The sequence below is a fragment of the Cucurbita maxima genome, unplaced genomic scaffold, assembly GCF_002738345.1.
Source record: "Cucurbita maxima cultivar Rimu unplaced genomic scaffold, Cmax_1.0 Cma_Scf00002, whole genome shotgun sequence".
Classification (NCBI taxonomy): Eukaryota; Viridiplantae; Streptophyta; class Magnoliopsida; order Cucurbitales; family Cucurbitaceae; genus Cucurbita; species Cucurbita maxima.
In genome coordinates, this window is record NW_019272018.1 from 6014964 (window position 1) to 6028829 (window position 13866).

General features: G+C 37.0%; 3 protein-coding genes and 1 non-coding gene across 4 annotated transcripts; 2 read left to right on the top strand and 2 right to left on the bottom strand.

Annotated features, from left to right (window-relative positions):
• Positions 1 to 1505: 1505 nt before the first annotated feature.
• On the bottom strand, positions 1506 to 6971 carry LOC111499214 (general transcription factor IIE subunit 1-like). The gene is made up of 10 exons (XM_023150739.1): positions 6608 to 6971; positions 6352 to 6474; positions 5594 to 5714; positions 4505 to 4633; positions 4267 to 4376; positions 3956 to 4142; positions 3561 to 3761; positions 3239 to 3469; positions 2921 to 3119; positions 1506 to 2101 (listed from the first exon to the last, which is right to left on the bottom strand). Exons 1-10 carry the CDS (start codon positions 6628 to 6630, stop codon positions 2001 to 2003), a joined length of 1425 nt encoding a protein of 474 aa, XP_023006507.1. The 5' UTR covers positions 6631 to 6971; the 3' UTR covers positions 1506 to 2000.
• LOC111473167 lies at positions 2601 to 2703 on the top strand. Its single transcript, XR_002715584.1, has one exon. It is a non-coding gene; the product is annotated as a U6 spliceosomal RNA (small nuclear RNA).
• A 745-nt stretch (positions 6972 to 7716) lies between the features above and the next one.
• On the bottom strand, positions 7717 to 9437 carry LOC111465327 (tetraspanin-8-like). Its single transcript, XM_023109645.1, has 2 exons — positions 8901 to 9437; positions 7717 to 8049 (listed from the first exon to the last, which is right to left on the bottom strand). The coding sequence occupies exons 1-2, from the start codon at positions 9405 to 9407 to the stop codon at positions 7732 to 7734; spliced, it is 825 nt and encodes a 274-aa protein (XP_022965413.1). The 5' UTR covers positions 9408 to 9437; the 3' UTR covers positions 7717 to 7731.
• Positions 9438 to 10251: 814 nt separating this feature from the next.
• Positions 10252 to 13479, top strand: LOC111465484 (enolase 1, chloroplastic). Its single transcript, XM_023109888.1, has 7 exons — positions 10252 to 10763; positions 11207 to 11514; positions 11643 to 11797; positions 11881 to 12198; positions 12762 to 12908; positions 12992 to 13042; positions 13204 to 13479. The coding sequence occupies exons 1-7, from the start codon at positions 10333 to 10335 to the stop codon at positions 13267 to 13269; spliced, it is 1476 nt and encodes a 491-aa protein (XP_022965656.1). The 5' UTR covers positions 10252 to 10332; the 3' UTR covers positions 13270 to 13479.
• Positions 13480 to 13866: the final 387 nt, after the last annotated feature.

Below are 13866 nucleotides of genomic sequence, written 5' to 3' on the forward strand. Positions count from 1 at the left end.
TATAAGGATTACAAATTGTTATTTTTTTAAAGAAAAAAATGTTAGCTAAAATGAATAATTGGCCATAATAGATTAAATAAATAACAGAGAATTGATATATACAATGATTTTTTTAAAAACCATATAAAAATGAATAGTATTTATATAATCTCAGGCCAGCAAAACATGTTCAATTGTTTTTATAATCTGCAACTAGAAGTCGTGATTTGTCTCTTCCTTATAATATAATACACATGTATAGTGTCTCCAACCCCATTTGACCAAACCTTCCAATTGGAAAGAAAACAGTTTTTTTTAGAAGGAGGTAGAAATTTCTCCCTAGTAGATGAGTTTTAACACCGTGAGATTGACGGACTGAGCCAAAACAGACAATATCTGCTATTAGTGGACTTGAGCCATTATAAATGGTATTAGAGCTATGCATCAAACGATGTGCTAGAAGACGCTAAGTCTCAAAGGAGAGTGAATGGTAAGATCTCACATCAATGAGAGAGAGAAATAAGTGTCTGTAAGGACACTAGGCCTAAGAGGTAAATTGTAAGATCCCACATCGGAGAGAAAAACGAAACATTCTATAAAGGTGTGAAAACTTCTCTCTAACAGACATATTTTAAAACTAAGATTGACGATGATACATAAGGAATCAGAAACCAATACCGACCATATTTGCTGGCAGTGAATTTTGGTCATTACACCATCGTCAACAAAGATCCAATATGATTGAGTGTGCAAACCCAAGTTCCGAAGCAAAATATTTCTTTCTGTTAAAAAACAAAGCACAGCCCCTTTTCTTCCGGAAGTGGGAAGATGACCTTTGAATGGCTTTCTTTCAAAATCACTTTGTCGGCTAAGCTCTCAATATCATGCCTTCATATCTTATCACTAGAAAATATTGACCATTCGATCATTCACCACGATGTAAATGGGGGAGACAATTCTTATGCAGAAATGTCGGCATCGGTTGGGAAAAACTGATGGGATGAGGAAGGGGAAAGTCAAATCACCCCCCCACCTAGGACGACTTTGCTTAAACTACAGACACCTTCCACCTAATAACACTCGGAGTTCACATTTGGAATATCAGAGTCAGAAGGGATAGCCTTGATCCTGATGGCTTGAGGCTTTCCTACTCATATTCCTTCTGTTCTTTCCAGCTAGTCCACTACATGGCTGAGAAGTTGAGCAACCTCCCTCTGTCCTGAAGGTTGATAATAAGAATAAAGCAGGGAGAGAGGGCAACATATGAAGAAGATATACAAGATCCAGAGCAAGGTAATTTGTTGAAATGACTAAAACAATGTCTTCTTAGCACTGAACTATGTAAAAAGAAACCGTTCTTAAAGGATTACCTTCGAAATTGTCCCATGCTGCTGCAATCTACAGATAAACAACATGGTGACTCTAATAACCCACTAAGAAATGTTACAAGAAATTGTGATCTGACGACAAGTGTTAATTGTTACTGTAATCAATGTAAATATAAACATACAAATGACGCACATGCATTATGCAATGTTTAAAAAGATATTAATTTATTATGTTCAGTTGTTTCTACAGGGAGAGTAAGAGAAGAAAATGTTTGGCAATCGTTGTCTTTATTCCTAAGCTTCTCCATCAACTAAAAAGGTAAAAGCTACTATAAAATATACCGTATTGCTCCAATAGCAAGTTTGCACACGGGTTCATCCCTTAATAATTTGGTAACAGATGGATTGACATTCCTTTCTTCTTTCATCTTAATCGATGAGTGATAAATCGATTAATATATATTTTCGTTCATCTTTTCTTCCAACACTTCAATTCATCGGAGTGGCCAAGATGAAATATCAGCAGAAAATCAAGCAATTTAGGGTAGGGATCTCTACAATCGGCTCCAATATAATAAGGAACACGGCTGCTCAAGATTAATTGCAGAGCTCCTACCTCAATTTATTAAGCCCTTGCAGATGGAATAAAGGTATGACCTTGGTCAGATTTGGGTTTCAAATTTCTCTGTCTCTTCAACCTTCCTCCCAATCCACATCATCTTCTTCTTCATCATCCTCTACCGAAGCTGATGCTTCAACGTTCAAGTCAACCTTGTAGTTTTCATTTGCATTACCTGTAATAAGGAATGAAAGTTAAGGGACTAGGTGATTGGAGGCAAGCATCATCTAGTAATAGACAGTTGAATAGAGTCGAACCAAAAAGAGGTTATTCCCAGACACAACTTTTACCTTAACACACAAAATATGCCATAATCAATTAAAGAAAAGTTTTACTAAACTGTTAATTTCAACATCTTTATAAACTTAGTCTAGGAAACATAATCAAATCTAATGTAAGACTGAAAAATCAATAATTGAGAACCTAAAGCATTTAGTCACTAAATGCCCTCCGAAAAACACCAAAGTAAGGTCGACACACAACTTTGAAGCCACTATTCATTTGAAAAGCCAGTCTGGTATGACAGGGCGTAAGACAATAAGATTGTGATTGCAATTTGTAACCAATCAAGCTATTTTTTAATAGAAATAATCAATTAAGTTTTGAAACTAGTAAGTCAGTCCACAGTTCCAAACATAAATAATAAGTAACATTTAAGTAACATGAAACATAAAATTCATACACAAAATCCCTGATAAACTTGGAACGATATAGGGAAGATTAGCAAGGCCCCTACAAAAGGATGATAGAATTCATACGCAAAAGAAAATGGTGATTGCCAAAAAGCTATTTCTCAAGCTAAAACATTTCTTTCTCTAAATCCATGCCGAATATGGAGACTGATAAAGCATATGACATGTTTATGTCATTTACTAATTTATGGTACTATCAAGGTACTAATACAGTTATACTGCACGGCAGAGTAATAAACAGATATGAACATCATAAAAATTTAAAATGTCAAACATGGAAAAAAAAGAAAATAATGACTCACCCCCTGTTGGAGCCTCCTCCCACTCAATATCATCATCATCCTCTTCTTCACGTTTTGCCTTCATTCCCACCTGGCGACTGGAATTTGTGTTATTTTCTGTAACCTCAGTGCTGGAAATATTCTGTTCACTCTTAGCAGCTTCTTCAAGCTCTTGTTGCTTCTTCAGTATAGCAGCATAATAAGCTTTAACATACTCATCCTACAATATAGTCAACCAGTACATCAGATCATGTATTCTCTTTTTATTTGACTTTGGGATAAAAAAGCACTTCAGAGTTAAGAGTAAGAAATGAAAAAAGCTAATCTAATTGAACAGGCCTGTATATTCGTTTTATCATCATCATTGACCGATGACTTTTTATCATCAAAAAACTGAGCAGAAGCTGAACCAGCATCCATCTTCGACTCCTCTTTGACCTCCCCACGTTGTTCCTTCGTGAGGTTCATTCCTTTCTTGATCATCCAAGGAGGTAAGACTTTCAGACTCGTCTCAGATTCAGATTTAACATCTGCTCCCTTGCCATCAGCCCCAGAAAAGGCAACTTCAACCTAAAAGGTAAATTCAAGAACTCATCGACTGTTAGAATGGTGACTTTCAAGATCCAACAATATAACAGGATTAAGGCAAAAAATGGGATACCTTGGTCTCACCAACAAAAGGCATTGGTGCTCCCCCATATCCTAAACCTTGTGACGATTTTGAAGGATCATTGCCATTCAGATCACCATTTGCACGTGCAGCTGCACTTGCATGAGCTTCCCATGCTAAAAGAGTTCCAAATTCTGGAACTGCCAAATCTTTGACTCTGCTGACTTGTTCCATTAAAGGTTTAAGCTGTACCTGCAATAATTCAATTTATTCATCAACAATAAGCACAATTCATATCCAGAACATAATTCTTTTCAAGATCAATATGGTAAAGAAAATGAAAATGAACATGATTCAGAATACATCTCTTTTTGGTTATTGTACTAAATGTAAAATCCAATACAGTAAAATATTGGAAAATAAAATTCTATTTCAAGTGATCAAACCTCCATCTTCTGAAGCATGTCCTTTAATTTTTCATGTCGACGCTTCCTGGCATTATCATCACCATCCCCCCCTCCCTGAGCAGCAGCCAGTTTGTCACTCTCTGCAACCAGCTCTCCATTGCAATTTTCACAGTGGAAGTATTCATCTTCAAGAGAGATTAATCGCAGGGCATCCAAAGCAGTGTACCTAATCAATGTCATAAATTATTTAAGCTTGCACCGTAATAAGTCAATAACAAGTGTACTGTGATTCCAGTTTTAAATATTAGAAAGAACATTCTTTTATGAGAGAAAGGACATATCATCAAAACCTTCTCGAACAGTTGGGGCATATATACTCCTGAACTGTGTTCTTGTCCTCTAATTCATCTTTCAGTTTTTTCCTCATGCGGTGCACTCTGTATCTAACCACATCATAAATCTGTAGCCAAGTTTAGCTTTAATAAGGTAACTGATCAGAATTAAGTCTGTTTCCATTGAGTTTAGATACAATTATTATTTATTATTTAGTAATGAAGCGACCATAACAATTACGTATAGAAAAGAAACCTGTGCATAGTCTAGCGAGCAATAAGAGTGTGTGTGCATCTTAATCTTTTCATCCCCCTCCTTTGTCGGGCGTTGACCATCAGCTGTGGCAGCAACTGCAGCACTAAATATTTTTGCTCCCTTAGCTGTCTGGAAAAACATAGAACAAAAAAATGAAGAGCATGCCTATAAATAATGGTATCATGTTAGAAAAGGGTAACTCATTGAGACAGCGGCTCCACATTAAAAAGTATGAATTATCAAGCAATATATTTAACAGAATTCAAATAGAATCTTCATTATGAAAAATACCAGACAAGATTACATACCCCGTATGTTAATCAGCCTCAAATGAAGAAATGCAAGAAGATAAGAGATAAGATGAGAGAGGAAAAAGAGCACAGATGATGATTGTGGTCATCATTCAACTTAATGCCAATTGTATCCTTCTTTTTCAATCTTCCTCTAGTGAAGATCTAAAATGGCGTAATACATACAAGAGAAAAAAGGTGGATTGTCGCATGCCTAGTCCAAGAAAGAAGGTATAGCAATGTAGGCACTAGTAACTGCAGTAGAGTTGTCAATCAATGGATGCAGCATGAACTATATTTATCAGTACTCCAAGTGCAAGGGACACTCATGAAATCTAAGGTCTAGATTGAACAAAAGCTCATAGAGCCTTTCATTCATTCACTTTAGAGATTTTCTCAAAGAAAACAATTTTTTTTTTCTCTAAAAATCCCTATACTATCTGTCTTTAGCAGGTCCATTCGGTCTGCCCTCTGGCCAACAAATTAGAAAAAAGGCTCCCCTATTGGCAAGTAAATGAGAGAGAGAGAAATTACAAACAAGTTTAATAAAAATAAACCAAGAGGCAACAAAAACAGTAACTTCCCAAGACCCTCCAACAGCCTTTCTGCTCCTTGAAACACTTCTCTGTTTCTTTTTGACAAATTTCTTGAAATAACACACAAACTCCATTCAACATAAGTACCACCTTATATGCCATAAACAGTCGAGCTAAAATGCTGAAAATTACATACTAAGAGATTCCAAGCTACTAGCCTAATAGAAACAAGAACAAGATGCACAGGTAGAGTCGGCACTGACCTCCCTTCTATGATCCCGAGTAATCAGTTTTTCCTCTTCTAAAAACCTTAGGGTTCGACGTAACTGCTTTGAATGTAGTTTTAAGTTCTTTGCCAAATCTTCTTCCCGAACCCATTGTCGTCTAGGACAGGATACAACAACAAATGTGATAATCAAAGCATAAATGTGGCAGTAGAACAGCTCATCAGATTCACAGAAGAAGATACATACAAGCATGGCTTCATCAACATAAAATTTTAAAACTTAGGCAGGACCATATCCCAAATCCTTTATGATGATAAATTACATGGCAATGACATTTTAAATTAGCTATTTGCTCAGACCATCCAAAAGAATCTAACAGTTTGAAAGAAACAGAAGTACAACTAAACTATTGAGTAATCTACATCAATTTTGCCCTTCTTCAACTTAGCTTTACTAAAGAAACAAGCGTACAATATAAGTTTTTAGAAACATACATAACAAACATGATATGCATTGATTTAGTTGTTCCACTACAGCACTAGCATAATGGGGTGAAAATATATTGCCCAGCTTAGTCTGGAAATATAACTACCAAGAATCGGCTTAATACTACAATACACTGAAATGAAGAAAGAGGTTTCCAGAGGTCCAATCATATTATTTAAGCACAAGTTCAACTAATAAAACTAGCTCCCCTTCTCCTTTCAGTTGCTTTTTAGTAAGCACAAATTGAGTGGCGGTGTTCTTCCATGACTGAAGATTTCCATGTAAATAAAAATGCAAAAGAGCAGTACCTCGTGAGAGCATCGAGAACGACAACCGCGATTCCCCTATTATCACTCCGACCGGTCTTGGGCTGATTATCCCCTTTAGTCGTAATATCATCATAAAAAGCTCTCGCAGCTAGCTTCACCAACCTGCCCAATTGATCGAGATGAAACCAAAACAGAAAACAGCGTCATTGTCGAGCATTCAGAGACGGCTAAAGAAGACATCCAAACTGCCATTGCATCGTTTTGAGAGGGCTCACGAGTAAATAGAGAGAAGTACCTGTTAAAAGGTTCGATGCTCATGGCGAAGATAAATGAAATTGGGGTTCAATTTCTCAATCAAATAATTACTCCCGTTTGAACCCCCTGGATTTGGAAAGATTCAAATCAGAACGGATTTGAATCATATATTGATCCAAAACTTTGCATCCAAATTATGTCTGATTTGGCAACAAATTGAACTAAAATTAGCCTCGATCCAAGTTTTCCAGAAAGAAAGGTAAGTTGGCGTGGCAGTGGTGGATAGGGAGAAAAGGAAAAAAGGCGACGGCGACGGCGACGGCGACGACTGACTGACAATGGCAGCGGTGGAGAGGGAGAAGAACGTAATAAGAAACGCACGTTATGGTGGGATTGTTGACACAGTGTGGCGAAAGGTGGGGTTATACGTCAGTCTAGGGCTTATTTTTCTTCACAAAAAAATATAAATATATAATAAAAATCTGGATTCTTTTTTTAATAAACAAATATAAATTGTATTTTCGTAAATTAAAATTATATGTATATATATATATATATATATACCATGCCTATTTGCTGAAAGATTCATTCCATACCTCGTGAATTAAAAGAATAATATATATATATATATATATCATATTTATGCGATGATGGTTGGTAAATATAGATAATAGATATTTTATAAAAAAATTATATATTTTAAGAATAAAAATATAAAATTATTTTCAAAATGGAGAGGTAGTAATTTTAAGAATAAATCTATAAAATAAAGTTCATTATTTTTTACCCGTAATGTATTGTATTCTCTTATTGATTAATTTAGTAGAAATGTATGTTTTTTACCTAGGAGTCATGTTCACTATATATATATATAATATGTGTGAATGTTTGCTTAATTCATCACACCTAAATGGTGTGAAAGTTATCTTATTTATAATTAAATAAATTATAAATATATAAAAATAATAATAAATAGAAAGATATTTATGATAATAAAGCAAATATTTGATATTTATCTTATAATAAAATATGAAATATAATATATATAGTAAACTATAATTTATTACTAAATATTCATAACCACACGTAATATTAATATTACAAGTGAAATGTATTCACAATTTTGTTGCAACCACAAGAAAGAAGAAGAGGTAGAATAAAATGTTAAACACGGCGGCCGTACATGATGGGGTAACTGGGACGGGACTTATTGTTCCTCGTTGCACAACAGCCGATGCAATACACAATGGTAATGAACGCAAGCACGCAGCCATTAAAAACGGCGAACAATCTCCAATCCTTCCTGATGTTCGACAACACTCCTCTTTTGCACGCATTACACGCGTAGCAAAGAGCATACTTATCGTTGCTCCATTTTTTACAATCCGCCTCCGCCACCGCCGGCCCTGATTTCGCCATCGTCCACAACGTCGCGTTCTTTAACTCAAATCCACACTCCGATGGCGGCTTACAGCATCCAGACTTCACCAAAACAAAAACAATCCATTTTCATTAAAATTAGAATTACGATGAACACGCCTCTTCACAATGGTATGTCCACTTTGAATAGGGACAACGGCTTTGCTTTGGGAAGATAATATTTTTTTATTATAAATCCTGGCTTTGTTTTGAGATGAAGATAATATTTTTTTATTATAAATCCTGGCATTGCTTTGAGATGGAGATAATATTATTTTATTATAAACTCAGGATCATTCTCTAAACTAGGGAACTCCCTTTATCTTTTTGTCTTAGTCATTTTTTACTATGACTTTGTAGAGGGTCAACTCCTTTTCTTTTGAGTCTTTTGTTCGACATTTGAGGATTTACCAATAAGTTGGCATGACTAAGTTTAGGGCATGACTCTGACATCATGTTAGGAATCGACTCTCTATAATGTATCACACCAATGGAGATAGTATTATTTGATTATAAACACATGATTATTCCCTAAATTAGCAAATGTGAGACTTTCATTATCCAACACCTCCCATCGAACAAATTGCGCCCCCTTAATCGAGGCTCGACTTCTTTTTCTTCTGGAGTCTTAGTCATTTTTTACTATGTCTTCGAAGAGGCCGACTACTTTTCTTTTGAGTTATTTGTTCGACATTTGAGGATTTACCAATCTATTTGCATGACTAAGTTTAAGGCATGACTCTGATACCATGTTAGGAATCACGAACTCTCCACAATTGTATTATATTGTCCACTTTGAGTATAATCTCTCATGACTTTGCTTTGAGATCCCCAAAAGGCTTCACACCAATGATCGTTCCCTAAATTAGCATATATCCAATATCATGAACTCGGAAGAGAAACCCTAGGTGTACCTGAATGGGAGACAAATTCTTCTTGTAAAATTCACCCGGAACTTGAGGAATGTTATTGCGGAGACTATCGCAAATCCTAGCATCAACCAAACAGCTCCTAATCTCATTCCAATGTTCTTCATTCACGACATATTTCTGCAGCCAATGCGAGTAATCTCCAAGGCGATAGTCACTATATCCTTTCCCGGACACGGTCCTTCCGACGCCTTTGTTCGTGACCAAAATCGCGAAAATAGTGAAGGCTAGGGTTCCGAGGATTAGGAGAAACAGAATCGTGAGGTAGAGGTAGAGCATGAAATTGAGACGGTAGAGAGATCCGACGAGACCTAACAGCGACAAGACGAGGAGGAGGAGTCCGAGAATGAGGAGAGGGTTTTCGATTACCTTCTGGCAGTCGGTGGAGACGCCGCGGATTCGTAAGTAGAGAGAGGCGATGGTTGCGGCTAGGCCAATTATCAGAGTGCAGCCGTTCAGAATTCCGATCACCACGTTGCTCAGGCGAGGCATTTCGTTACTGATAGAGAGATAGAGAAAAAGAGAGAATACTGTGGAAGAAGAAGACGTCGCGATGGATATTTGTAGACTGTGTTCGTGTGTTATGTAATTCAACCAACCCAGGCTAGAACAGTTGACTAATTTCTTTTTTTATTTATTTGTTCCATACAGTTATTTTGCATGTGACATGCACGCGCCCAATACTGTTTTGTTCTTTAACCTAATTTTCCACGTGGCAGACACTGGACTGCCATGAATGATCAGACGCCAAGTTGAAATAGTCGATCTATATTTAATTTTCTTTTAAATATTAGACTTTAGCTTTAATTTTTTTCCTTATAATATTGCAGAATTAAATAGCTGTTCTTCGTAAACTTTTTTTTTTCGTATTATATGAACTAAAAAAACTAAATAACTAAATAACTAAAATTAAAAAAAAAAACTAAAAAAAGAAAATAAATATGGTTTTTTTTTCAACAACTTATTTATATAGCTTTAATATTCCTTATTTATAAACTCATGATCATTCCTTAAATTCATCATCCAACCGCCTTTAACTTTGCAATATAGAACTTCTCACTCTCGTTCTTTTATGAGGTCCTATCAAAATAGATATCGATAAAAGAAAGATAGCATTAATATTATTATCATTAAATTTGGAATAAAATTAATTATTTGGTTTGGTTTCTCATTTAGTAATTTATATAATAATTTAGTGATTATGTCGGCCCCACCAACCTGGAGTCCAAATCTCCACTGCCCACCGAGCGGCGCTTTTACTGTTCTCGTGGCTGCGGGCCGCTCTGTTTTGAACGCCTCTTTTGGGCGGACTTTCCCACTTCTTCACTTTTCTCCTTCTCTACAAATATTATATTACACACTCCCCGTTTCCATTTCCATTTCTCACCAACCCCATTGTTCTCAATCGATAATTTCCATGGCTTCTCTTCCTTCCCCACCCACCACTACCACGAATCTCCTCAACAAATCCCTTCTTCCTTCCAAGCCTCAATCTCCGATCATCTCAATCCCTTCTTCTTCCTCCTCGAAGCCTCTTCGTTCACATGGCGTTCGCTGCTCTGTTGCTGCGGCGCCTTCTGTTTCGACCAAGGCGTCCAGGGAATTTAAGTTGAAATCTGTCAAGGCCCGGCAGATCATTGACAGCAGAGGCAATCCGACTGTCGAGGTTGATTTGATTACTGATGATCTCTACCGATCCGCTGTCCCCAGCGGAGCCTCCACTGGGATCTATGAGGCCTTGGAGCTTAGAGATGGGGATAAAAGCGTTTATGGCGGTAAAGGCGTGCTTACTGCTGTTAAGAATATCAATGACATCTTGGCTCCAAAGCTCGTCGGCGTCGATGTCAGGTGGATTTAATCTTCTTTTTTTCTTTATTTGCTTTAACGAACATCGGTTTGAATGTTCATAATAGTAAGTGCAAATCTTGCAATCTGAACAAATTGTTTCTTCTACTTTCTGGAAAATTAGGAACATAATTCTCCTCTCCGAGTGTTTTACTGTTTTTGGTCCGATTTTTTGTTCTTGAAACATTGTTTGATAGTTGACTGCAAATCTGTTTTCACATTTACGACTATAATTTGCTTAGTTTCAGATTCATGTCTGAAACTTCAAATACTTCTGCATGGTGGTTTAGTTCATGCTGGGATTCTCAATCTAATGGATTTTCGTTGGCTTACTAATATCTAACTGTTAGAGTTTGTCGCCTTGTTATTCAAATTGTTACTGAAGATGCGAAATTCCAAGTTCTTTTTGTTGGTCTGACAATGTGGAAGTTGTTTCATTTCTGTAGAAATCAAGAAGATGTAGATGCAATTATGCTGGAAATTGATGGTACCACAAACAAGTCGAAACTTGGTGCAAATGCTATACTAGGAGTTTCTTTGAGCGTATGCAGAGCTGGTGCTGGCGCCAAGGGACTACCATTATATAGGCACATCCAAGAATTATCAGACACAAAGGAACTTGTTATGCCAGTCCCTGCTTTTAATGTTATAAATGGAGGTAGCCATGCTGGAAATAATCTAGCAATGCAAGAATTTATGATCTTACCAGTAGGTGCTGCATCTTTCGCGGAGGCGCTTCGCATGGGAAGTGAAGGTTTGCAGCTTTTTCTTAAGCACTGCAAATTTGTTGTTAACATAGACAGTTTCTTCGTCTTGATCATTTGCATATACTTAGCTTAGTCATTAATGAGTAGCCCGATTTTATTGTTTTCTTATGAACAGTTTATCACACACTGAAGGGAATTATTAAAGCAAAATATGGACAAGATGCCTGCAATGTTGGAGATGAGGGGGGATTTGCTCCAAATGTTCAAGATAACAGAGAGGGATTGGTTTTGCTTACTGATGCCATTGAAAAGGCTGGTTATACAGGAAAGGTATATAATACTAAATTTTCCCTTTTGTCTTGGAATGTCATTGAAAGGGCCGGTTATAAGGCAACATTTATTTTGATATACAGATCAAGATAGGAATGGATGTTGCAGCTTCAGAGTTTTTCACTAAAGATGGAAGATATGATCTGAACTTCAAGAAACAGCCCAATGATGGAGCTCATGTTCACTCAGCTCATGGCCTTGGTGAACTCTATAAACAGTTTGTCAATGATTTTCCGATTGTTTCCATTGAGGACCCCTTTGATCAAGATGATTGGAGCTCCTGGGCTTCCCTACAATCTTCTGTTGGTGTGCAAATTGTGGGAGATGACTTGCTGGTAACAAATCCTAAGAGAATTGCTGAAGCCATACAGAAGAAGGCCTGTAATGCTTTACTTCTGAAGGTAAGCAACCTCTTATTTCCTTCTTTCCTTTCTTTTCTGGCTGAACAGTGTCCGTTAGAATATGTCATTTTGTGAGATCCCTCATCGGTAGTTAGAATATGTCATTTTGTGAGATTCCTCATCGGTAGTTAGAATATGTCATTTTGTGAGATTTCATGTTAGTTGGAGAGGGGAACGAAGTATTCCTTATAAGTGTGTGAAATCTTTCCTTAGTAGACGCGATTTAAAACTGTGAGGCTGACGGCGATACGTGGTCAAAGCGGACAATATGTACTAGCAATGGACTATTAATGGTATCAGAGCCAAACACCGGGCAGTGTGTCAGCGAATATTATGGCCTCCAAAGGGGGTGAATTGTGAGATCTCACATTGGTTGGAGAGGAAAATGAAACATTTCTTATAAGGGTGTGGAAACCCTTCCCTAGTAGATGCGTTTTAAAACCGTGAGGCTGACAGCGCTTCGTAACAGATCAAAATGGACAATATCTACTAGTGGTGGTTTGAGCTGAGCGGTTACACATTTTGATATGCAATTTGCTCATATTTAGACATTTCTTCTGCAGGTTAACCAGATTGGATCAGTGACTGAATCAATTCAAGCTGCTCTCGATTCAAAGGCTGCTGGTTGGGGTGTGATGGTCAGCCACCGAAGTGGTGAAACTGAAGATAATTTTATCGCCGATCTTTCTGTTGGCTTAGCCAGTGGACAGGTTCTATTCATCTTCAGGTCTTCCATCAATAACTATAAGTCGACATAACATTCATATCTGAATATTTTGTTCCTCTTCTATAGATCAAAACCGGAGCTCCATGCCGAAGTGAACGGTTAACCAAATATAATCAGGTAAGTGTGATCAAACCATAACATTCAAAATTATTGTCCTTCTTGAATGTTCCAACTGTTCTTGATGATGGCTATTCCTTGAAATGTATGTTTCACTAATTGTGCTGAAATAGCCACAACAGTTCTAATTCTTCTCTATATGTTTCAAAATTTGAATGCAGCTTCTTCGCATTGAAGAAGAACTTGGGAATGTTCGCTATGCCGGTGAGTCTTTCAGATCACCTTAGGAGGTAAAAGTTTAAGGCGACAGTGATAATGTATCAATTTTAGGCTGAAGATTTGGTTGATAGAAGAAAATGTAGAGGATTTCTGCGGAGACAATATGCGGAACTATCCTGTCTGAGATGTTATTATGAGTACTTAAATTTTTGTTTTGAACTATCCATGGAAATTTTCGTTTCAAAATAATGCAAGCTCTTTTCTGATGCAAGCTACCATAATAGTTCATCTCCATCTGCCATATATCATCATCGAGACCTCAACATACCCGTTGATATCAACATTTTAAACCTTTGTTCATCTAAGCTATATGATCGAACACTCTGCAAAAGGAAAATACCAGAGAGAACAGGCAATCATGTTCTACCTGCTAATTATCAAACTAAATTTATGCAAGCCAAGTCGAAAATGGGAACCATGAATCACTCGTCTCCATCTACAGCTATTTCTCTCTTCTTCATTTGAAACCTTTGTCCACCTTTCCACCTTCTTGGCATCGTTTCCCCTTCTCATCTTCTTCCGAACCTTCATCCAAAATTCTTGTCTAGCATCAGGTCTCACATCTGTTAGAGAGAAAAATAAAGCACATCGGTGGGAGAGAAAAA

Bases quoted from the DNA above. Each gene is read 5' to 3' on its own strand.
- LOC111499214 (XM_023150739.1), bottom strand. From the start codon at position 6,630: ATGAGCATCGAACCTTTTAACAG. The intron at 4,377-4,504 runs GTTTCTTTTCTA...ACTTGGCTACAG, and splicing joins GCTCGCTAGACTATGCACAG to ATTTATGATGTGGTTAGATA. The intron at 4,143-4,266 runs GTTTTGATGATA...GACATTGATTAG, and splicing joins TGCCCCAACTGTTCGAGAAG to GTACACTGCTTTGGATGCCC.
- LOC111465484 (XM_023109888.1), top strand. From the start codon at position 10,333: ATGGCTTCTCTTCCTTCCCCACCCACCACTACCACGAATCTCCTCAAC. The intron at 10,764-11,206 runs GTGGATTTAATC...TCATTTCTGTAG, and splicing joins CTCGTCGGCGTCGATGTCAG to AAATCAAGAAGATGTAGATG. The intron at 12,199-12,761 runs GTAAGCAACCTC...TTTCTTCTGCAG, and splicing joins GTAATGCTTTACTTCTGAAG to GTTAACCAGATTGGATCAGT.
- LOC111465327 (XM_023109645.1), bottom strand. From the start codon at position 9,407: ATGCCTCGCCTGAGCAACGTGGTGATCGGAATTCTGAACGGCTGCACT. The intron at 8,050-8,900 runs GTACACCTAGGG...GTTTTGGTGAAG, and splicing joins AGAATTTGTCTCCCATTCAG to TCTGGATGCTGTAAGCCGCC.